This window comes from Balaenoptera borealis, assembly GCF_965194805.1.
Source record: "Balaenoptera borealis genome assembly, chromosome: 17".
In the NCBI taxonomy this organism is placed as follows: Eukaryota; Metazoa; Chordata; class Mammalia; order Artiodactyla; family Balaenopteridae; genus Balaenoptera; species Balaenoptera borealis.
This window is the reverse complement of record NC_138876.1, coordinates 10,213,320-10,238,962: the sequence shown is the minus strand read 5'-3', so window position 1 is coordinate 10,238,962 and position 25,643 is coordinate 10,213,320. Positions and strand designations below refer to the sequence as shown.

Below are 25,643 nucleotides of genomic sequence, written 5' to 3'. Positions count from 1 at the left end.
ACTCCAATTCCATAGATAAGAAAACAGAACAGAGAAGGTTAATGACTTGCCAGAGGTCACACAGAAAGTTGCTGGCAGAGCAAGAATTCAACCACCCCTCCAGCACCCACAATCTTTCCACCACTAAGCTGACTTCTGGGAAACGCCAGTCATAGCAGGTGGACCCTGTGTCAAGTCACCCTGGCAACTTTAAGATCCTTGGACTCTTGGAGTTTTCTCTGCCTAGTTTTCATGGTGCTTCCTGTCCAGTCCAGTTTTTTATCATCCACTAACACAAAGCTCCACCCACTGAGGTCAGATGCCTTAGACTCTATCATGTGCGCCTATGCCAGGCCCCAGTATTCCCAGCTGAAAAATGGGACAAATCACACCTCTACCAAGAAGCAACATTGCAAGAGGAAAAAGGCAGGAGACCTGGAATCAGGAAAAATCGGTTTCAAATCCAGCCGGGCAAGTTCTCTATCTGTAAAATGAATGTGGTAAGCCCTTCCTGGTAGGATTGTTGGGCGGATTGAATGAAGTAATGTCTTTAAAGAGTCACTCAGCTAAAATAGCATCTATTCTTGTTGGCAGTGTTATTTTTGTTATCATTCCTTACTTCATTCTCATATCACCACCCCACCACCTTTCCCTCTGCACACAGGTGACAGGTAATGTGACAGGAAACACTTCAAAAAGTCTGCAGCTCTACAAATGCCAAAGATCTGTTCACCACTAATATCCACACCCATGGTGTCTCTGTCAGATTCTAGTGCTTGAGTCTGATCAACTTTTGCATTTCAACCTCCCCAAAAGAATCCCTCCACATTTCCCAGGCTGGGCTCTCTGGACAGGATGGGCTAAGACCACTCACCGATTCCATAGTGAATCTCTTGATGAAAAACTGGAGAGCCTGGAGGCTGAAGATCTCATGTCTCAGCCGTCACATCAGAAAATTACCTGGATGGGGAGGTAGGAAAAAAGGTGACAAGAGTCATCCAGCAGGACTGGGCAGAAGACATTGTCTCAGACCAACACGTGATTTCATGTGGAAGCCAGCACCCTTGTTAGGAATGTTCTTACACCACAGTGGCTGTCCAGGAATGGGAAGGAAAACAGTGGGGAAACCACTATTTCAGCAATCCACTTTGGGGCTGTCATCTCCATCAGTAAATCTGTACAAGTGCTCAGGAATTCTTCTTGCCTTTCTATTTCTAGCTCTATGTTGGAGAGCAATTTACAAGTCATTAACATCTCTAGACCTGAGCTCCTAAACATGAAATTAAATTGTGCTGACAGGTAGGACAGACAGACAGTCACAGCTGTGTGCCCATGGGGAAGCAGAGGAGTTCCCCCAGCCAAGGGAATCAGCACCAGGAAGAAGGTAGATATATATGAATCTACATATTTCAGGACAGCCCCTCGGAACCAGAGAGAGGATTTTAATTAATTCATGCATACCAAAGCTTAATTAATTGCTGAGTGCACAGAGCACAGGAAGTCTGGGATTAAAGGTTTCACATAAGGGAACAGCTTCAATATTTTTGGATGGCGGGGAAACAGAAGTGGGGGTGTGAAAACAAGAGAAGCCAAGGGACCTGCTGGGTCCTTCCCCAAGTTCAGAGTGGTACCTCCATCTGCAGCCAGAAACCTAGGGACACACTTGACACACCATCTCCACATCCCTAAGTCACATGTCTCGAACCTAAATATCTCTCAACCTGTCTCTCTCTCTCCATCTCCACTGACACAGCCCTGGATCAAGCCTCCATCATTCTCACCTGGGCTACTACAACTATCACCTAATTGGTCTCCCCTAATCACCATTTCTCCCTCTGAAATCTGCTCCCCTACACCGAAGCCAGAACAATCTTTTTCTTTTTTTATGTTTTATTATGCAGAATTCTGTACAGACACAAACACAGAGATTCCCACTGCCCAGCCCCAATCACCATCAACTCATAATCAGTCCTACCCCATCCACTCCCTAATCCCTCCCCCTCCCCATGTTAGTTTTTAGAAGCAAATTCCAGGCGTCTTAATTCCGTCATTAATAGCGCAGCACAGGGGCTTCCCTGGTGGCGCAGTGGTTAAGAATCCACCTGCCAATGCAAGGGACACAGGTTCGCGCCCTGGTCCAGGAAGATCCCACATGCCACGGAGCAACTAAGCCCGTGGGCCACAACTACTGAGCCTGCGCTCTAGAGCCCGCAAGCCACAACTACTGAAGCCCGCGCGCCTAGAGCCCGTGCTCCACAACAAGAGAAGCCACAGCAGTGAGAAGCCCGCGCACCGCAATAAAGAGTAGCCCCCGCTCGTCGCAACTCGAGAAAGCCCGTGCGCAGCAATGAAGACCCAACGCGGCCAAAAATAAAATATATAAAATAAATTTATAAAAAAAAAAATAGTGGAGCACGTATCGCTACATAAGGTCTTTTACAAAAATATAACAGCAACATCATTACCACACCTAAAAAGATAATTCCTTGATATCACCAAATATCCAATGTTCAAATTTCTAATAGCCTCATAAATGTTAAAAATGCTTAACAGTTTTTTTGTTTTAAAAAATCCAGATCCAAATACGACTGGCTAATATGCAGAATAAAAATTTTAAAACTCAAATCTGTGTCATCCCTCCACCTCTAGCTTAACAGTCACTCAGCTAAAATAGCATCTATTCTTTAATGGTTTCTCAGTGCTTCCAGATAAAAATGATTGAACACAGTCTGACTCTTGCCCCCCTCCTCTCTGACCTCATCTTGTCCACCCCAGCTCACTGTTGCAACCACATGACCTTCTTTCAGATCCTGCAACTTTCCACGGTCCTTCTGCCCCAGGTCCTTTGCCCATGCTGTTCCCTCTGCCTGTAAGGTTTCCTCTCTCACTTTGGCTAGTTAACTCCTATACTTCTTTAAATCTTACTTCCTCAGGGAAACTCTTCCTACTCCTCTAGATTAGATTACAGAATTTATCTGTTTTTAACTATGCATTCATTCATGTGAAGACTGATAAACATATGTTGATTTGATTTGATAATAAGCCATGTGATACAAAGACTGTGTTTGGATTTTCTCGTATCCCCAGCACCAACCACACAGTGGTGTCCAGCACAATATTAATAAACATTTGTTGGATAAATGATCAAACCACCTTCTTCAACCTTAGATGCCAACAGTGATTGACTGAATCTTCCCGAACTTTGAATCACACATTTAAGTTAGATGGGGAATTGACAGTCTTATCCTAAAATTGATACGGAAATACAATGAACTCAGATAGCCAAAATGATGTGGAGGACTCACATTTCCCAATTTCAAAACCTACTACAAAGCTGGAATAATCAAGACAGGGTGGTACTGGCATAAGCAAAAACATATGCTCTCCTCCAGAATCACAGACCATGATTTTCTCATAACATTCACCTCCTGATCATAACTTTACACACTATATGTACATGAAAAACAAGGCCCTGTTACCGGCATAAATAAGCAATGCCTCTCCCAGCCCACGCCTCACCTTGCCTGTCCTTTGCTTTCCTTGCTTCACCCAAGCAAACAAGCTAAGACAGTGTATAGACTGGATCACTGCTCCTATTCTTCACTCTCAACCTGAATTTGAATTGTACATCCCTGCCCTTGGTCCTGTGTCTTTGTAGTCCTTCCTACTATAGCGGGCGGTAGTTCTTTCCATGCAGCATTGGGTTCTGGACTGGACCACTGACTTGTTTACAATGGAATTCGGATGGAAATGACACTATGCTGGTCCCAAGTCTATCCCTTGCCCTCCTGTGATGTGTCATGAGAGGACTATGTCTCCCCAGACCCTTTCAGCTGCTGCCTTTCAGCCTGGACCCCGCAACAAAGACACGTGGAACAGATCTGAACCAAACCTGAAGTTCAGCATTGAGCCAGCCAAGCCCAACCTAGATCAGCCAAACCACAACTGACCCACGACCCATGAAAATAAACACCTGCCATCAAGCAGGCCACTGCAGTTCTGAGGTTTTTGTTACTCGGCAAAACCTGACGAATACACATGGGAACGCTAATTTATGGACACCAATGAGTATCAACACAATTGGGAAAAATGAAAGCCTTGCACACAGACAGAAGAGATGTGATGACAATCAGCAAAGCCACCTCTTGCAGAAAACACACTACTTGGTGCCAATTTGACCCTCACAAGAAGACGCTGGGCCAGCTTTACAGATGAGAACATCGATGCTGAGAGATATGAAACAGTGTGTCCAAGACAGTGTGCGGCAGAACTGGGATTCCAACCCAGGTTGTCTGACTCAGAAAGTCTAAGCCAGGCTTCCTCTCCTTAAAGTAACTCGAAGATGCTCAGAGACAGCTATCACATGAGTCCCTGGTACCCCAATCCACCTCCACCCTTGTCCCACTTCCTCTAATGGGTCTTCACGAGGGGCTGCAGGGACACAGTATCCTGGTCGGTGAGCCTCTTTGGCTGTTGGGTCCCTTGTTTGTGAAATGAGATCACTATCGTAGCCTGACCTACGTCACTAGACTGGCGTGAACCCCCAGAGAGACGGTGTGTGAAACTGCTGTGTGAGGTGTGACACCAACGTCAGTTCACACCCTGCTTCCTCGACTCTGAACTCACGCGAATTAGGATAGCATCTACGTATATGTCAGTGCTGCACCCACACTGCTTTGAAACCGTTTATGCTTTGAGACTGATTTTTGTTTTTCAAACAGAGATTCTTTCTTTCCAGTTATGAAAGTAATCCAGGTCCATCACGAAAAATAGTAAGGCATGAAAATAAAATATTTTAGTATCCCATCCCCTATAGATAAATACTGTTCGGATTTTAAAGCTATTTCCTTTCTGGAACCGGTTTTCGTAAAAGTCAAATAAATAATGCATTTCAATTAACATGATTTTCTTAGAACCAGGGAACTACCAGTAACTTAAAAGAAAAAAATTCCACTTTGCATTCATTCATTCAATCATTCATTCAAGGAATATTTGTCTTGGACTCATTATATGCAGGGAAGACAGAGCCAAGAACAAAAAAACATTTATAATCTCGAGGAACTAACATTCATTCATTCATTCCTTTTTTTTTTTTTTTTTTTTTTTTGGCGGCACCTCGCAGCTTATGGGATCTTAGTTCCCCGACCAGGAATTGAACCTGAGGCCACGGCAGTGAAAGCGCCGAGTGCTAACCACTGGACCACCAGGGAATTCCCGTTTTTTTTTTTTTTTTTCATTTAATCACAAATATTGATTGATCCAGAATTCTGCCTCCATTCAAGGCCTGGTGCTCACTTTTTTGGTTTGTTTTTTTTCTTTCTTTCTTTTCTTTTTTTATTGACATTCATTATTTTTTTAACTGCACAAATAAAAGGAGCACCAACTATATGCTGGGCACTTGCTAATAATAATAATAGCAGCTTCCTTGCTAGGCCTTGTACTCTAACAGTTTGGCTTATAATTAAAAGTTGTCTCCTTAGAACAAATGCATCTGGGTTAGAACTCAGATTATGGCTCTTTGGTGAGTTATTTATCCTTTCATACTTCAGTTTCCTCATCTTTAAAATTGGGATAATCAAAGTACCTACCTCATACAGTCACTAAGAATTAGTTAGATAATGTAGTTCAAGCACTGAGCAAAACAGTAACTAGTAGTGGTGGTAGTAACACTATCGTCTGTTGAATCCACACAGCCATCCTACAAGAATCTGAAACTCAGAGGTTAGGGAACTTGTCATGAGGTCATGCAGGTTACCACTTAGGCAGCTGGGGCACAACCCCAGTGGGGACCCTCTGAGAGACGGGAACACACCTTAGAACTGCCACCCTGGGGTAAGGAAGCTGGGGCATTTATGCACCCACCCCCATGCCTCACTGGCCACGCACAGCCAGGGTATGGCCTCAGACAGAGATGCAGGAAGCCCTCCCTGGGAACAGGCACCACCCGCAGTGCCTTCCAGGGTGGGCTCAAGATACGGGCAGGGAACACACATCATCTACAACGAGATGTTCAAGAAATACACGTCAGAGGAGTGAACGTGTGCTATGAACCCCCTTGCTCTTCTCTATAACCTCTCATTTCCCCCTGCCACCAGTGATGGAAGATTTAAAGCAAGTACCTGCTAGAGTGAACCAGAACTCATTATCATCAAGCATCGCAGTTTCTATCCACCCATGTTTCTGCTTTTTCCATTGAAATTCTATTCTGTGACTTACGGTATGTCATTCCAGAAAGCAATTCCTGTATGCCATGCAAAAATAGGGACATAAGTCATTTAGTACATCAGCCCTTCTTTATTGCCAGTCACCAAATAGGTGTTGAGTTTTAGTCAACAGAAGTGACTTCACGGATGCTGGGATTCGTATCCTTTTATAGAGGATGTTATGAACTCTTGAGTCACCAGCAGCTGGCTACAGCTTGGACAGTTTTCTTTGTTCCCATAACATCACAGCAAACACCTTTCCTATTTACTGATGTGATTCTTTCCTGTTCTGTAGAAGCTGTAGTTAGAAAACCAGAGACCTAAAGAAAAAAGCCTGAATACATATTTCGGCAAATCTTCCTCTTGTCTACTAGAAGCCTAGCTTGTCTAGCCCCACTCGAAGTGCCTTCTCTTTCAAGAAGCTTTCTCCAGAAAAGGGAACCCTCTTACACTGTTGGTGGGAATGTAAATTGGTACAACCACTATGGAGAACAGTATGGAGGTCCCTTAAAAAACTAAAAAAAGAGCTACAATCTGACCTAGCAATCCCACTCCTGGGCATATATCCGGAGAAAACCATAATTCAAAAAGATACATGCACCCAATGTTCATTGCAGCACTATTTACAGTAGCCAGGACATGAAAGCAACCTAAATGTCCATCAACAGAGGAATGGATAAAGAAGATGTGGTACATATACAATGGAATATTACACAGCCATAAAAAAGAAAAAAAAGAAATAATGCAATTTGCAGCAACATGAATGGACCTAGAGACTGTCATGCTGAGTGAAGTTAAGTCAGACAAAGGAAGACAAATATCATGCTATATCACTTATATGCAAAATCTTAAAAAAGGGTACAAATGAACTTACCTACAAAACAGAAATAGAGTCACAGATGTAAAAAACAAACTTATGGTTTCCAAGGGGTAAGGGCGGGGGAGGGATAAATTGGGAGATTGGGATTGATATATACACACTACTATATATAAAATAGATAACTAATAATGACCTACTGTATAGCACAGGGAACTCTACTCAATACTCTGTAATGGTTATATGGGAAAAGGATCTTAAAAAGAGTGGATATATGTATATGTATAACTGATTCACTATGCTGTACACCTGAAACTAACATAACATTGTAAATCAACTATATTCCAATAAAAAAAATTTTTTTTTTTTAAAAAGTTTTCTCCAACTTTCCCAGCCCAACAATCTGTTCATTTCTGAACTCCTACAGCACAAATAACAATAACAACAATAATAATAATAGTGCCCCCTATTGATCACTTTCTAGGTACCAGACTCATCCTACATATAATACATTCATTATCGCATTCAATCCTCACCACAACCCTGCAAGGAATTTTGATTGTCTGCGTTTTACAGATAAGAAAACCGAGGCCCACAAAAATGATGTACCATTTGGTCACACAGCTACTTGGTGGAGGCAGATTCTGAATTCAAACTTGGGACAGCCTGGCTTCAAAGCTCAGAGCTTTACTTACTATGCGAGGTAAGGCAGTATGAATTCTGACTGAATACATCCCATTTTGTATTATTTTCTTCTTTTGGTTTTTTTTTTTAAATTTTTATTGGAGTATAGTTGATTTACAATGTTGTATTAGTTCCAGGTGTACGGCAAAGTGAATCAGTTATACATATATCCACTCTTTTCTAGATTCTTTTCCCATATAGGCCATTACAGAGTATTGAGTAGAGTTCCCTGTGCTATACAGTAGGTCCTTATTAGTTATCTATTTCATATATAGTAGTGTGTATATGTCAATCCCAATCTCCCAATTTGTCCCTCCCTCCCACCTTACTCCCGGTAACCATAAGTTGGTTTTCTACATCTGTGACTCTATTTCTATTTTGTAGATAAGTTCATTTGTACCCTTTTTTTAGATTCCACATATAAGTGACATCATATGATATTTGTCTTTCTCTTTCTGACTTACTTCACTCAGTATGACAATCTCTAGGTCCATCCATGTTGCTGCAAATGGCATTATTTTGTTCTTTTTTAAAATTTATTTATTTATTTATTTATGGCTGTGCTGGGTCTTCGTTGCTGCACGCGGGCTTTCTCTAGTTGCAGCGAGCGGGGGCTACTCTTCGTTGTGGTGCGCGGGCTTCTCACTGCGGTGGCTTCTCTTGTTGCGGAGCATGGGCTCTAGGCGCGCGGGCTTCAGTAGTTGTGGCCCATGGGCTTAGCTGCTCCACAGCTTGTGGGATCTTCCTGGACCAGGGATCGAACCCTTATCCCCTGCATTGGCAGTCAGATTCTTAACCACTGTGCTACCAGGGAAGTCCCTATTTTGTTCTTTTTTATGGCTGAATAACATTCCATGGTATATATGTACCACCTCTTCTTTATCCATTCCTCTGTTGATGTAGTACCTTCTTTTTTAAAAATTTATTTTATTTATTTATTTTTGGCTGCATTGGGTCTGTTGCTGCACGCAGGCTTTCTCTAGCTGCGGTGAGCAGGGGCTACTCTCGGTTGTGGTGCGCGGGCTTCTCACAACGGGGCGTCTCCTGTTGCGGAGCACGGGCCCTAGGCACACAGGCTTCAGTAGTTGTGGCACGTGGGCTCAGTAGTTGTGGCTAGCGGGCTCTAGAGCACAGGCTCAGTAGTTGTGGCGCACAGGCTTGGTTGCTCTGCAGCATGCGGGATCTTCCCGGACCAGGGCTCGAACCCGTGTCCCCTGCATTGGAAGGTGGATTCTTAACCACTGCGCCACCAGGGAAGCCCGATATACGATCTTCTGACTGTTTCAAATAGGTAAGTCAAACCTCCTCTCCTACGGCAATTCTTGAATGGTGAACGCAGAGTCCACCTGAGTTGGTCATGGGGATATCGTACCAATCACTAGGTCTCTTAGTTTCTATATCCACTAGCAAGCAACAAGCCCTGCCTCCCTACCTGCCCCGAGAAGCCCCAAGTTATTCACCTGTGGCCTTTGGCCAGGTAACTCTGGACTCTCACAGTGTCCCCCTGCCCACCAGCAAGTGCTTGGGGTGGGCTGTTCCTCCTGCCTCCATCTGCCCAGGGTTATAATCAAGGTATGCTATAGAAGGAAGCAGACAAGACTCGGCAGAAGCCTGCCCTGAGAAAGCCAAGGACGGTTGAGGTGCTCTACCTAACAATGATGTTACCGCTGAACTTCCGCCTGGACCATCCCCGGCCTCACTCGCTGGATAAAATAACAGTCAAAGATGGTTTGGGTCTCTCTTCTCCAAAGAGGTCAGAGCAAAGGACCCACGATCCAAAAGACCAGAACCACTGTCTGGCTGGATTATAAACTCATGATGACTGTAACCATGTCTTACATCCTGTTTCCTGAGTGGACTGCATACTGGGTCACAATGCAGAGGCAAAGCTGGGTAGCTTGAGACCATAGTCTGGTGGGGGTAGGGGGACAGGTACCGAAACAACAGAATGAACTCTCATAAGTGATCTCATCTGGGTGTGAACACATTATCGGACCTGCCTCACAAACATCTAGTAAGTGCCTACTGCATGCTATGTCCCATTGGCTACAGCTTCCCATAAATGAGAATCATCTGTTGGAAAAATGCATCCATTCATTCATTCATTTATTGAAAAAATGTTTCTTAAGCTAAATGTCAAGGATATAATAATGGTTAGCAAAATGGACCTGGTCTCTGCTTTAGAGCCCGTGTTTAAGAGAATCAGACCTTAACCAAATAACCTCATGGATAACGAGAAAAAGTGCCAGGTGCCATACGAACCTACGTACTGAAGGTGAATAATAAATCCTCAGCGTCTTAAAAAGTTGCATCCTGAAAATTGTGTGAATCTTCAAATAAGTGAGTGCCAGCAAAATAGTCTCAGTGAGCCGAGAAGAGAACGACCAAGTAACCCTGAGAGCTGCTGTGCTGGGGGGCCAGCTAGGCTCACTCACTAGCCACGCTGCCTGCTCCTCAAGCCCACGGAAGCAGGATCAACTCAGTCGGTGGCACCTCAGAAATTACACATTTCCTTTGGGGTCCCCTGAGAAGAACTGCAAGTGTGAAGTGTGAAACCTGCAGGTACCTAGGGTTTGTTGTGCTACCAACAGTTTTAATAGCACGATCCAGGTCCTTGCAAACAATCGCGTGTTTACCGTCAGCGAGCACAGTGAGCGAGAGCCCCCGTGCTCCCCGCGTAGGAGAAGAAGCATCAGGCAGCCCGGTGTTGGGGGAATTTCCCAAGCACTGGAAAGGGGACACTGTTTGGAGCGGGAAGACTTCTGTTCCACCACTGGTTCTCCCCCCTAATGGCTGTGTGACTCTGGGCCGTGAGCTTCACTTCTGTGAGTCTGTGTCTTCTTCTGGAATATTCAGATGGCAGCAGACAATGATGGTGCCCCCGTGCATTGCCTTGATGCTGACAAGTCCATTAAAGTCCAAGTGCATCCTACCGCAAGCAACTGCTGAGACTTCCTGCCTGAGAGCTTGCTCTCGGCCACTAAGGGGCGGGTTAGAAGCGCCGGAGAACTAATACTCCCAGATGCGGCCGTCATACAAGGACCAGAGAAGTGCTAACACACAGCAGATGTGTGATGGACAAGTGCCCCACCAGTGACAACCCACAACTAGAAAGGACGTCAGCAGCCCAGGGTCCCGACTTGGCAGCTTCTCAGCAAGGCCAGCACCATATACATGCTTCCTGTAGCTGCTCATCCTGTTGTCCACGAGCCACTGCCCCAGGGGCAGTCAGGGAGGCTATGACCATGGCCTGGCCTCCACCCTGCCCAAGGAAAAGGGAATCAGGATAGAAAGGGTTTTGCATGGAAAGGTGTTCACCCCCCTGGAAGGAAGCCCCTACTGCCAAGTGCCCACTAGGCACCACGCAGAGCCTGTGTGGGCACCAGGCACTTTGCCACCTTCGATTGTGCTAACTCTTCACCCAGCCCCTCATAGTGAGAGCACAGCTGTTATTATGATTCCCACCTTACAGAGGAGACAACAGCTCTGATAGGTTAAATAATAATTGAAAAAATAATTATACAGCTAGCGTATATTGCATGCTTCCTATGTGTATCAGGCACTAAACAAGCAATAAATTCTTTAATCTTCAAAACAACTCTAAGAGACAGGTATAATTATTGTTCCATTCTACAGAGAAGGAAACTGAGGCTAGGACAGAATGAGCATCTCGCTAGGGTTTTCACAGCTAGGAAGTGGAACCTGGATCTGTCTGGCTCCAAAAGACTTCTTTCCTTCAAATCCCACCAACCTTTCAAAGCAGGGGCAGCCTCGGGAGAGAGGTCTCTGCTGTATGGATTTTTCTCCTAGTGCTAGAACTAAAAAAAGACCAGCAAGACCAGCCTTGCCATTCAAGCTCACTCCTAACTCCCTGGAGTAGGTCCAATCAGCATGAACTCATCCAGGCAACCCAATTTGACAACACTCTTTGGAATCACATTATTCCTTCCATTTTGTGGACAGCCCTATTTTCACATTTTACTGTTTCTGGAACACAGTGTGTCTTCCCATCAATGAAATGTAATGCGGCAGAGCTTCTGTTTTCTCCTCCAATGCTGTGATGATGTCAAGAATGCATGTTGCAATCAAAGGCATCTCAGAATCAAAGGAAATAAAGTATATCTAAGGAATGTTCAAATCTCTTCTACTGAAAGCCCAGAGCAGTCTTTAGAAGGCTGTAAATTTGAGAAATGAGAAGTCTAAACCATCTCGTTCAGACCAAAGAATCCATCAAAGCACACCTGCCCCTGCGTGAGGGTTCACCCCACAATTTCCCATCTATCTGTGGCTCAGAAAACTTAGGCTTGGAAATCACGCATATTTGCACTGCTGATAAATAAAGGGAGGGAATTCCCCACTTGTTGGTTCACAGGTTAACAAGATCTAATTATGCTGCCCATTATATTGTACAACTATGAAATAAATATATGCCTCTATCCTCTCTTTTGACAGATTCATCCATCCATCCATCCACCCATTCATTCATTCCTACAACAGTTCAACAGATGTCATATTTAAGGTGGGCACCTTCCTCCGATGTAAGGCAGGAAGGGAAATCAATAGTGCAACAATGAACGTTGGCACAAAGTTTAGAATCAGTACAGAATACAGAACATAGAGTGGCTTCACGAGGGAGGTGGAAACAGCTTCAGGTTTTGAGGGAGGAACACAGGGGATACCAGACAGAAAAGACAGGAAGAGGGGCTTCAGAGAACACAGAGTGGCAACTTCTAAGCCACAGGCTAAGAAAGAGCTTTCACTGGAAAAATGTTTGCTGACCCCTCTGCCATGTCTGAGACCCAGCGCTGATACTTCTGTCACAATGTCCAGCCTGCTAAGCCGTGCTCCCAGGCACCCCGTGCCAGCACGCTGAGCCAGGCTCTGCCCAGTGTGTCTGAATTCCTGCAACCTCGGCCAGGCTGGCCTCCTGCTCCAGATTCTCAGGCCTCCCACCCCTGGATATGCTTTTTGTTCTGGGGATCTGGCCAAGTTGTTTCACCTCTGTTTCCACTTCCCCATTTGCAGGACTGGGATGGTTAGTAGCTAACTCTCGGGGTGGTGGTATAATTCCTGGCATGTAGTCGGTGCTCACTGCAGAGGTAAGTCCACGAGGTGAGGGACCCTGTCTGGTTTGTAAACCAGAAAATTCTCAGTACTTTGAACATGTCTGTTCTAAAGGACTAGATAGATACATTTTTTTAAAGTTTTGTGTGGTTAAAAGAAAACACATAAAAAAAAAAAAAAAAAAAAGAAAACACATAGGGCTTCCCTGGTGGCGCAGTGGTTGAGAGTCTGCCTGCCAATGCAGGGGACACGGGTTCGAGCCCTGGTCTGGGAAGATCCCACATGCCACGGAGCAACTGAGCCCATGAGCCACAACTATTGAGCCTGCGCGTCTGGAGCCTGTGCTCCGCAACAAGAGAGGCTGCGACAGTGAGAGGCCCACGCATGGCGATGAAGAGCGGCCCCCACTCGCCGCAACTGGAGAAAGCCCTTGCACAGAAACGAAGACCCAAACACAGCCAAAAATAAATTAATTAATTAATTAACTTAAAAAAAAAGAAAACACATAACACAGAATTTACCACCTTAACCATTTAAAAGTGTACAGTCCAGTAGTGTTAAGTATATTCACATTGTTATAACAGGAGATCTCCAGAATTATTTCATCTTGTAAAACTGAAACTCTACACCCATTAAACAACAGCTCCCCATACCTCCTTCCCCCAGGCCTGAGCAACCACCATTCTCCTTTTTATTTCTATGAATTTGACTACTTTACATACTGCACATAAATGGAATCATACAGTATTTGTCTTTTTGCGACTGGCTTATTTCACTTAGCATGATGTCCTCAAGGTTCATCCATGTTGTAGCATGTATCAGAATTTCCTTCCTTTTTTTTTTTTTTTTAATAAATTTATTTTTGGCTGCATTGGGTGTTTGTTGCTGCATGTGGGCTTTCTCTAGTTGCGGTGAACGGGGGCTACTCTTCGTTGCAGTGCGTGGGCTTCTCATTGCGGTGGCTTCTCTTGTTGTGGAGCACGGGCTCTAGGCGCGCGGGCTTCAGTAGTAGTGGCATGTGGGCTCAGTAGTTGTGGCTCGCGGGCTCTAGAGCGCAGGCTCAGTAGTTGTGGAGCACGGGTTTAGTTGCTCCACGGCATGTGGGATCTTCCTAGACCAGGCCTTGAACCTGTGTCCCCTGCATTGGCAGGCGGATTCTTAACCACTGAGCCACCAGGGAAGTCCCTCCTTCCTCTCTAAGGCTGGATACTGGTCCATGATATGTACATATGACATTTTGTTTATCCATTCATCCACTGATGGACATTCGGGTCGCTCCCACCTCTTGCCTACCGTCAACAAGGCTGCCATGAACATGGGTGTTTGAGTATCTCTTTGAGACCCCAATTCTTTTGGATATATACCCAGAGGTGGATTTGCTGGATCATATGGTAATTCTATTTTTAATTTTTGAAGAACCACCACACTGTTTTCCACAGAGGTTGCACCATCTTACAATCCCACCAATAGTGCACAAGGGTTCCAATTTCTAGGACTGGATACATAGTTGAAGAGTACATGAATGATGTATCTGTTGAATGAATAATAGACATAGCGTAATAACACAGTACTTTTTGATGGGCTGACACTTTCCCTCAGCTAACTTACAATCTCATTAAGTATACCCAAGAATAGGAAATAAGGGCAAAATGCCACACTGATACAACTGCAGGAACATACTGGAACCCTCCCCATACAAAGACTAACATTGCTCCCAAGACCATGCTCAGTACCAGAAGTTCCTCCGGGACAAGAACCACGACTTACTCTCCTCTAAATCTCTGATCTTGACCCCCAAACCCCTGGCCAAGAGGCTGACGTGCAGTGGGCACAAAGCAATATTTGCTGAATGGTGACAGAGGGGCAGGTTCAAACAAGGAAGGCTTCCTGGAAGAACACGGCTTTGAAAGAGAAAGAAGACAGACTGGCAGAGAAAAGGAAGAGCAGGTGTGGCTGTAGAGAGGGGCCTGACTCATTGGTTTCATCTCATTCCTGAAGGCAGAGGCGATCTGTGTTTAAGACACAACACTATAATAAAGTCACGTGACATGATGATGCAACATGCTTCACAGGTGCTCAGTTAACACGTATTGACCGAATACATGATCAGAATGAGAGTAAAACAAACAAGGGAACATCAGAAAGACTTCTGTATGAGTTGTCAAAATGAGAAACTGGGGGTTCCTTTTAAGCTACAGGGAAATAGTCACATGACCTAAACCAGCTTTCCCAGTTCACCACCTCCAGAACAGGAAGCCCGAGAAGAAACTACCTTGCAGCCCTACCCTGAGGAAGCCTCATGACACCACTGCTGGGGCAACCCCAATCCTCAAACTTCTTTCGGAAAATTCATCTCTGCTTCTTAGGAACTGTACTGCCTGTAAACCCAGAAGAATCAACCCATGTCTACAAGACTTCTTTTCAAAATGAAATTTCTCCAGAGTCAAGACTCTTTCCTTCTACTGAGGATTTAAATCTTCTCTGTTTCACAGCTGTTTGTCTCCAAGGTGACAGGCGACACAGGCAGGACGCTACGCCTGGATGCAGCTGACTCACTGCAGCCTTGAGTCCACTCCCTGCACCACTCATGTCACCACCACTGGACTCACCGAATCCAGGATGCTCACCAGATTGGAACGCCCTGGGAATATCACCGAGGCAGGCACAACGGAGTTGTTAACAAAGCAACCCCACACCCCATCCCCACTCTTCCGGAGAAGCCTCTGGGGGAACCAGAGGACCCTGTGGCTAGCACAGTGCCTGGCTCAGCAAACGTTCGTTGAATGAATGAACGAATGACCACCTAAACAAACAGCCTCATACCAAGACTTTCGGGCACACATCCACTTCCCATCAGAGTCCAGTTGCCAACTGGTCAACACCAGCTAAACAGTGCCATGGATTCCTGCAAGCCTCATGCTTTGCAACTGTCTCAAATGTAGGTCACCCTAAGCATCATCTTCTGGGGACTGGTATGAACCAAACTTCTCTTAGAATCAAGCCTTCTCACCTTCCCCAACTCTGTTTCCCTTAAACGACAAAGAACCACAAGGCACTGAGTCTGAGGTGGGAATATTCGTGCCCCAAAGCAGCAGGAGATTTGGCCCTCTTCTATCTGCTTTGGAGACAAACCATCTGATGGAAAGTCCATTGGATCCTCAGAGCCTCAGGTGCCACAGGGGAAAACTGAGAAGGATAGCGCCCGGGTCCACAACTGCTGTGTTTGCTGGGAACCAGGGAGACAGAGCAGAAAGAACATCAGACACTTCTCGCTCGGGCAACATGGCAGCCTGAGCTGACGGGGGTACCCTTCCCCCTTGTTATAAACACATAAAATCCTGAATGAGTGTGACTCACGTGGTTTACAATATATAACCAAAAAAGGAGAGAAGAAAAGAGGGGACCCCATGCCACGTACAAAGGCCACGCTCCAGGACACGTCTATGTCCAGCTGCACGCACACACACAGACAGGCAGGCCTGCAACAGGGGAACACAGGCCGATTCTTGTGGGCACGACAGGCTGCTGGGCGGTCCCCAGATACCATCCGGGGCCCTTACAAAGGACTCCATGTGCTGGGTCAGGACGCTCCAGCGTCAGCCTGCTTCCTCTGTGGAAGTGGTTCTCCCGGCTTGCTCTGATACAAGAGATAGGGCGGAAAGACCAGTTCCCTCTCACGGCACTGGGATTACTGTGGAAAGGGGGCCTCTGAATCATTTAAGCATGGAGGGCCCACATTTGCAGAAGCCGATTTCCTGAGGCAGAAAACCCAACTACTGGCTTAAAAAAAAAAAGGAGGGTGGAGGTTACGGGCTGACCAAACTGAGAAATCCAGGGATGGATGTAACTTCGGGCACGGCTAGATTCACTCAAAGGATATGGTCAGAGAGGACCTAGTCTCCGTCTGCTGGTTCTGCCTTCCTGGACGGGTGACAGGGGTATTTCAGGCAGGTCTGTCCCCAGGGGGCCACTGGCCTTCAGGTTTATGTGCAGTCACAGTTGAGCAATCCCTGAGGAAGGAAAGTCTCTCTTCCCCCATAGTTCCAATAAAAGTCTCAGGGTTGACTCTGACTGTGTGTGCATCCTTGAACTCAACTCTGTGGCCAGGGGCTGGAACATTCCACTGGCTGGGTATTGCCCATGGGTCCATACGAGTATACGGGCTGGGTCAAGTCCAAAGAACCTACGAAGACTAAGGGGAGGTGGGTACTTATCTAAAGGAAAGTAGGGAAAAGAAAGAGAGAAGAAGAAAAGGAGGAAGGGGGAGGGAGAGAGGAAAAACAAAACATGGTATAAGCCACAGATAATTTTTATTTTAAGGAATAAAATAGCAATCCATTTTGACTTTAAATAAAACAAAAAGAACAGCAGCAGACCGAGCTTTTGTGTCCTTTTTTTCTGTAACAGCTTTGATGAGATATAATTCACATACCATACAATTTGCCGGTTTAAAGGATACAGTTCAATGGTTTCAATAGAATTCACGGAGTTGTGCAACCATCACCACAATCGATTTTAGAACATTTTCATTTTTCCCCGAAAAGAAACCCCGTACCTATCAGCAGTTACTCCCCCCCAATTCCAACTCCACTCACTCCTGGCAAAAGAACAGCCTAACTTTCTGTTTCTACAGATTTGCCTATTCTGGAGATTTCATACACACGGAATCGTACAACAGGTGGATTTTTAAAATTTTGTCTTTTGTGGCAAAATCTACAAAAAAAAAAAACCCATTTCCTGAACTCCTGGTTGAACTCAGGGCCTCTGGTTCTGATGGAGTGGAGTCGGGCCTCACTCCCTGGAATTGTTACTAAGGATGTGGACCACAGGAGGGATGACAGGGGCTGGGAGACCCTGAGGAGGCCTGAGATGGTTGGTACCAGCTGGAGATGGCACGCTGCCCAGTGTGACTCAGCAGCGAGGGCATAAACCCTCCAGGAGGCCTGGTCCAGGCTTCTGGTCTCGCCCCTGGCATGGTACGTGGCGGAGTGGAAAAAGCATGGGCTTTAGTCTAGCAGATGTCCCAAGGAATCCCCAGGGAAGGGCACAGTGGGGTTCTACACAGCACCCTTCCTCATTCCTGACTTCATTCGGGTTAGCCCTTCTCCCAGGAAGCATGTGTTCCTGCAGCTCCCGGGTGTGGGCCCTGCTGGTCCAAAACCCTCCCAGCAATTTGCCAGTAATCAGTCTAAAGGACATGTGACCCAACTTGGGTCAAGGAGACCTGAAATTGGAGGTTTCTGGGAAAGCTCTTTCTCAATCTCCTAGAAGAGGTTTAAGAAATGGTGTTTTCTCTCTTCCTCTGGATGTTACAATAAAGGTGCTCAAAGTGGATGCAGCCCGTCTCACTACCAGTCTCAGGGGGAAGCCTACACATGAAGAAGGACAGACCTGAAGAACTACAGGAAAATGGGAGCGGGGGCTCCTGGAATAGACACTAATTCTGTGCTACGTGTCCCTCATGCTCCACTATGCCCTTCTCTGCGCCCCAAATTGGCCTCCAGGGACTAATAATGCAAGGGCCCCCTACCCTCTGGCTGCAGGATGGTTTTGGCCAACAGGGAGCCCTAGCAGGAGACAGGAGGGAGGGGGAGAGTGACGTACCATCCTCCCTGCTGCCCCCCTCCGGCCCCCACCCCTGCTCCCTGTCTGGGGGTCACTGCGAACTGGCTGTCACCCTCAACCCAAGTCTCAGCTCTGGTCAGGGCCCCTCCTCATGCCCTCGCTGTCTCCAGATTCTAGCAACTGTTCCCTCCCCACCCCTCAAACTGTGCACTGACACAGGAGCCCCAGGGCCATGTGCCCGGGGCCTCCACACTGTCCCTGGAGCTTCCCTGCACCTGCCACACCCTCTTAAAGGTCCCTTTATGTGGCCCACACGCACAGGAAAGATGCTCAAAGGCATCAGTCATTAGAAAAATGCAAATCAAAACCACCATGACATGCCACGTCACACCTGCCAGATCAGCCGTAATACCAAAAAACATAAAATAAGTCTTGGAGAGGGCGTGGAGAACTGGAACCCTCACAAGTTGCTGGGGGAGATGTAAAATGGTCCAGCCACTTTGGAAAAGTTGGCAGGTCCTCAAAAAATTAAACACAGAGTTAGCAGATGACCCATCAATACCATCCCTGGGTATATATCCCAAAGAGTTGAAAACAGGTTTTCAAACAAACACTTGTATGTGAATGTTCACAAAGGCACTACTCACAATAGTCAGACGGTGGAGACAACCCAAACATCTATCAACAGATGAACAGATAAACAACACGTGGTCTAGCCATACACTGGAATATTGTTCAGCCATAAAAAGGAATGAAGTACTGATACGTGCCTTGACACGGATGAACTTCAAAATCATTATGCTAAGGGGAAAAAGCCAGACACAAAGGGTCATATATTGTATGATTCCACTTACATGAAACATCCAAAACAGCTAAATCCTTTGAGACACAGAGCACACGAGATGTCGCCAGGGGCTCAGAGACAAGGAAAGGGGGTTGATGAGGAGTGACTGTTTAGTGAGTACAGCGTCTCCTTTTGGGGTGATGAGCTAGTGGTCAAACACACTGTGGGGCTTCCCTGGTGGCGCAGTGGTTGAGAGTCTGCCTGCCAGTGCAGGGGACACGGGTTCGAGCCCTGGTCTGGGGAGATCCCACATGCCGCGGAGCAGCAGGGCCCAGTTACCGAGCCTGCGCATCTGGAGCCTGTGCTCCGCAACAAGAGAGGCCGCGACAGTGAGAGGCCCTCACACCGCGATGAAGAGCGGCCCCCGCTTGCCGCAACTGGAGAAAGCCCTCGCACAGAAACGAAGACCCAATGCAGCCAAAAATTAATTAACTAATTAATTAATTTTAAAAAAGAACAAAAAAACACTGTGACTGTACCAAATGCCACTGCGTTGTATGCTTTAAAATGATTAATGGTTAGGTTTATGTCAATTTTACCTCAATTACAAAAATTCCTTTATGCAATTCTGGAATTATCTTAATTCAAGGATGCTCTGAATATCCTGTAGGGACAGTGACACAGCACCCCTGCTCACACCATCCCCACCCCGTGCAGTTATGTGAGTGAGCGTGCTTCCTCGTGGCTTCATTTAAGCCCGTTTTGGTCTATGTCGCAGGAAGTTTCCTAATTGACATACCCACTCAACCACTTCCCAGCCAGTGACATCTGGCGAGTGTCTAAGTGTCAGTGAGTTTCAGTTTCCTCATCTGTCAAATAGAGTCACTAATACCAACTTTACTGGGTTGGTTTAGGATTACTGCCACACTTATTCAGCAAAATGTATAAAATGTATCTAGAACATCAGGTGGAGCTCAAAGGGTGATTTTTCTCATTCCTCTTAACACCAAATTATCTCCCTCCATGGCAAAAATAATGTTAGAACTGGTACCAGGCTCAAAGGAGGAACATACAGCATAGCAGCTGGGCAGGCAGGCTCTGGCACCAGCTTGCCAGAGCCGAACCCCAGCTGCACCCCTTGCTGCATACACTGAGGGCATAATGAACAGAATCACAGCATCTCGAGATGGGAGGGACTTCAGATCTCTCTAGACCAAGGGTTAGCAAACTATGGTCTGTGGTCACAAATACCACCTTACCGGAGTCTTGCTTCTCTAGGCCAAACAGTGCCCACTACTTTAGCAGAGTTTCACAGGACAGGGTTTTGAGGTCCACTAGCCTCCTCCTCCTGGCCACACAGCTGGACTACATTTCCCAGGCTCCCTTGTGGCTGGGCACGGCCGCGTGGCAGAGCTCCAGCCAAGGAATGAGGGTCGAAATGTTGCTGGCCAGGGCGTCCCTGGTGGCATGGTGGTTAAGAATCCGCCTGCCAACGCAGGGGACACGGGTTCGAGCCCTGGTCCGGGAAGCTCCCACATGCCGCGGAGCAACTAAGCCCACGAACCACAACTACCGAGCCCACATGCCACAACTACTGAAGGCCACGTGCCTAGAGCCTGTGCTCTGCCACAAGAGAAGCCACCGCAATGAGAAGCCCGCGCACCGCAACGAAGAGTAGCCCTCGCTCGCTGCAACTAGAGAAAGCCCGCGCACAGCAACCAAGACCCAACGCAGCCAAAAATAAATTAAATAAATAAATTTTTTAAAAAAATGTTGCTGGCCATATCTCAGGCCAAGGCTTCTAAGAAGTGAGCTTGCCTCCTGCATGCTACTTACCCCTCCTGCCAGTGGATGCAGACAATGACAAAGCCCTAGGGCCACAAAGCAGGGCCACGAAGGTGGAGAAGCCTAGGTCTCTGAGTCACCATGTGGAAGACAGACACCACTGAACTAACAATATCCACTTTGGATATTCAGATGAGTGAAAAAAAACATCTCTTGTATTTGAGCCATTAAACATCGTAGGGACCACAGGCACGCCTCGTTTTACTGTGCTTCACTTTATCGTGCTTTGCAGATATTGTGTATTCTACAAATTGAGGTTTGTGGCAACCCTGCACCGAGCAAGTCTGTGGGTGCCATTTCTCCAACAGCATTTGCTCGCTTTGTGTCTCTGTGTCACATGTTGGTAATTCTCACAGTATTTCAAGCTTTTCCATTATTATTGTTATGGTGACCTGTGATCAGTGATCTCTGATGTTACTATGGCAAAAAGATTACGACTCGCTGAAGGCTCAGATGACGGTTAGCATTTTTTAGCAATAAAGTTTTTTTTGTTTGTTTGTTTTTATTTATTTATGGCTGTGTTGGGTCTTCGTTTCTGTGCGAGGGCTTTCTCCAGTTGTGGCAAGTGGGGGCCACTCTTCATCGCGGTGCGCGGGCCTCTCACTATCGCGGCCTCTCTTGTTGCGGAGCACAGGCTCCAGACGCGCAGGCTCAGTAATTGTGGCTCACGGGCCCAGCTGCTCCGCGGCATGTGGGATCTTCCCAGACCAGGGCTCGAACCCGTGTCCCCTGCATTGGCAGGCAGATTCTCAACCACTGCACCACCAGGGAAGCCCTAAAGTATTTTTTAATTAAGGTATATACATTGGTTTCTTTTAGACATAATGCTATTATTGCACCCTTAACAGACTACAGTGTAGTGTAAACATAACCTTTATATGCACTGGGAAACCAAACAAATTGTGTGACTCGCTGTATTGTGATATTTGCTTTATTGTGGTAGTCTGGAACCAAACCCGCAATATCCCCAAGGTACACCTGTAGTTGTTACTGAGGCTATTAACACTATTACTAATACACCATCCTAGTCCCCTTAATGTAAAACGTCTATTGAATTGAATTATGCAAGGTTTCATTAATTCATTCAAAAAAAATCTTCAACTGAACACCTACTATGTGCCAGATCCTATGCTAGATCCCATGGGTTCCGAATAAAATAACAGTTTAACAATATCTGCTCTCAGGAAGTCACAAAACAGTAAGGCAGACAGATGCCTGGACAAAAGCGTGTACAAGGTACAGCAGGGCCACGACAAGGAGATGGTCAATTCTGCCGGGAATCAGGCTGAGTCAGGAACAGCCTTCTGGAAGGGGAGATGCCCAGGTTCAGAAGGTGTTCATCAAGTAGGTGAAGGTTACAGGCGTTCAAGGCGGAGGGGCCGACCTGAGCAAAGGTGTGGGGCCTGAAACAGGGAGGGAAGTGTGAGGGGGATGGACGGCTCAGAATAAAAGTTGTCGGGGGGAGGAGAAGGAGGGGGAGGAGGGGGAGGAGGGGGAGGAGGGGCATGGGGCGGAGGACAGGGGAAGTGTGAAAGATGAAGCTGCAGAAGGACACAGACCCAGACCATCACAGATGGCCTAGCGGGCGTTCGGGAGCGGATGATTATGACCACACAGAAAAACAGATACGATCTGAGCAAGCACCTTCCAGATGAGGCCTGGCTTTCTAATTCGAAGCGAGAATGTCCTGCTGGTTCATCTTGCAGTGATCAGCTCGGCCTCACTTGAGCTTTGGTTTTTAGAAATAAAATGCCTGACTTGAATCGCTAAAAAAAATAATAATAATAATCATTTCCCCTATCTGGACCTCAGTTTTCTCATCTGTATAAGGAGAGGGTTGGTTAATGATATCAAAGTAAAAAAAAAAAAAAGGATTCTATGATTTTGTGATCATTGTGATGCTGGTGACCCACCTATATTTATTTAGCATCATTGAGTTTTAGCTATCGTGCACTGTTTCTTTAAATATCAGTTTGCCAGTTATGGGACTTCCCTGGTGGCGCAGTGGTTAAGAATCCGCCCGCCAATGCAGGGCACACGGGTTCGAGCCCTGGTCCGGGAAGATCCCACATGCCACGGAGCAACTAAGCCCGTGCGCCACAACTACTGAGCCTGTGCTCTAGAGCCCGTGAGCCACAACTACTGAAGCCCGCACGCCTAGAGCCCGTGCTCCGCAACAAGAGGAGCCACCGCAATGAGAAGCCCGTGCACCACAACGAAGAGTAGCCTCCGCTCCCCGCAACTAGAGAAAGCCCGCACGCAGCAATGAAGACCCAACGCAGCCAACAATAAATAAATAAATAAATTATAAATAAATAAATATCAGTATGTCATAAACTAAACAGAAAGAAAGTGGCTTCAGTATGGACGGGGGTGGGGCGGGAAGTGGGGAGTGACTGCTAACAGGTATGGATGGGGTTCTTTCCAGGGTGATGAAAATGTTCTAAAATTGATTGTAATCAGGGTTGCACAACTCTGTGAATATACTAAAAACCATTGAATTCTGCCCTTTAAATGGGTGAATTGTATAATATGTGAACTATACCTCAATAAAGCTGTTACAAAAGTATAATTTTTAAAAATTAATAAAAAGGAAATGGTGAAAGGCCTTGAGGTTATAAAACAAAACGAATCAATGTGAGCGAGCTGGGAAATGGGAGATACATAGTGATCTCACACGCGACTGTCCAGTTCTCTGGTCTATCCAGGCAAAACCCAGCCAAGCAGAACTTCTTGCTACACCGTCCCAATCGGTCTGGGTCTCCCAGCCCAGGAGGACGCTGGCCCGTCAACAAGTACCCCAGCCTCCTGACATAGCTCTCCACGCGCTGTGCCGTGTAGACAAGCCCTGGAGACCACTCCACGGCCCAAGGGCCCCTCAGGGTGCTGACGACTCAAACAGCAGGCCTCTCCACCTCTGTGTGTCTGCTTTTCCCTTCAGAAGGCCCGAGGGCCACCACGTAGGCTGGGAGCCTTTCAGCAGTTTCATTCTCCTGGGATGGAAACTGACGCTGGCTGTCACACCCTCTCTGAACAGGGGATGAAAGGGACCAGGGGCCTTCACTCCCTCGCAGGGAGCACCTCCTGAGCACCTGGCAGCCACTGGGCTTTGTACTGTGCTCATGACACTGGACAAAACGGTGTTGGCCTTAGGAGCTCAGAGACCAGCATGGGGAAGTGACAATGACGGATCAGTGTGACACATTTGATAAGGGTAAGCACGGGGGCACACTGGGAGCACCCAAGATGGCTCCACATCCTATCTTAGGGACCAGGGAATGACAGGCTCATTGTCTACGAAATAAACACTACAGGGAATTCCCTGGCGGTCCAGCGATTAGGACTCGGCACTTTCACTGCCGAGGGCGGCGGTTCAATCCCTGGTTGCGGAACTAAGATTCCACAAGCCTCGCAACGTGGCCAAAAAGAAAAAGAAAAAAAAAAGACGGGCAAATCTCTTTTCCCAGATTCACCAACCGATGAGTCACCATTCTCAGCAAAGGAGCAGAGAAAGGCCAGGGATACTGCTTTAATAAACCGTTTCTCCCAATGTAAAGTTATACCAGGAGTGAAAAACCAGTGTTCCTTCCTGACACTGTCACAAACTGCAAATGATACAGGTAACCTGAACATTACTCACAAGTTAGTAGATTTAAAATGAGAAAAGTATACTGAGAAGTATAAAAGGCAAAAAAAAATTTTTTTTAATAAAAAAAATAAACATTACAAATGGCCCACATTTATGCCAGGCACCAGGCTGGTGCTCGGGAGACCTGAGAGGGAAGGTGCATTCCTGTCCTCAAGGAGCTCACAGCGCAGTGGACTTGCTGAATAGCACCTCCCAGTCCTCCCAACCTCCTTGGGATGGCTGAGGTACAACCAGCGGGGCTGGGTGATGGTTTGGATGAGCTGAGTGATGGAGGGGAAACCCATAAACCCAGAATCCAAGCATCCCACCACCTCATTCCTTCCACTCTGGTCCAAAAGCCACCTTGACCTTCTGCCTGTATTACTGCCACAGCCTCCCAACCATCTCCCTGTCCTTCACCCTGTTCTCTACACAGCAGACAGCAGGATCCTGGTGAAAAAGTGAGCCAAGATCATATCACTCGTCTGCTCAAAACCCTCCAAGAGCTTCCTTTCCCTCTCAGAGTAAAAACAAAAGTCCTCAAAGTGCCCACCAAGGTCGTGCATCACCCGCATCCCATCACCTTTTCCCCCATCAGTGACGCCTCCATCACTCACCCCACTCCAGCCACCCTGGCCCCCTGGAGGTTCCTTGAACATGCCACACATGCAGCTACCCCAGGGCCTTTGCAATGGCTATTCCCTGTGTCTGGGACACATTTTACGCCAGAGTGCCTCGTGCTCACTCCCTCAGTTCCTCTGGGTCTTTGCTCACGTCACCTTTGCGAGGAGAGCTTCCTTGAACACCCCATCTGACAGTGCACACCCCCTTGGCTCTCTCCAGCCTCCTTTCTGGTGAGCTCTTCTCCATTAAGCATCTCATATCCATATTAAATGTTTGTTTGCGGCATGTCTCCCCAGTGGAATGTAAGCTCCATGAGGACAAGGAGTTTTCTCTGTTGTGTTCACTGCTGTTGCCCAGCACCACCCCCGCCCCGATAATGCTGGAATGCAGTGGAAACTCAAATAAATATGTGAGGAGTAAATATCCAGGTTTGTAGCCAGAGTGGCTGGG

General features: G+C 46.7%; 1 protein-coding gene across 5 annotated transcripts in view; it reads right to left on the bottom strand.

The window, feature by feature from the left end:
- ASAP1 (ArfGAP with SH3 domain, ankyrin repeat and PH domain 1) overlaps positions 1-25,643 on the bottom strand; it is a 357,862-nt gene that overhangs the window by 314,509 nt on the left and 17,710 nt on the right. For 2 of the 5 annotated variants that reach the window (XM_082363049.1, XM_082363053.1), the window contains exon 2: positions 854-939. The exons of the other annotated variants lie outside the window; for them this stretch is intronic. In XM_082363049.1, coding sequence (XP_082219175.1) covers positions 854-912 — 59 coding nt within the window. In that variant the 5' untranslated portion in view covers positions 913-939. The remainder of the gene's footprint in view (positions 1-853; positions 940-25,643) is intronic. 5 annotated transcript variants of the gene reach the window in all.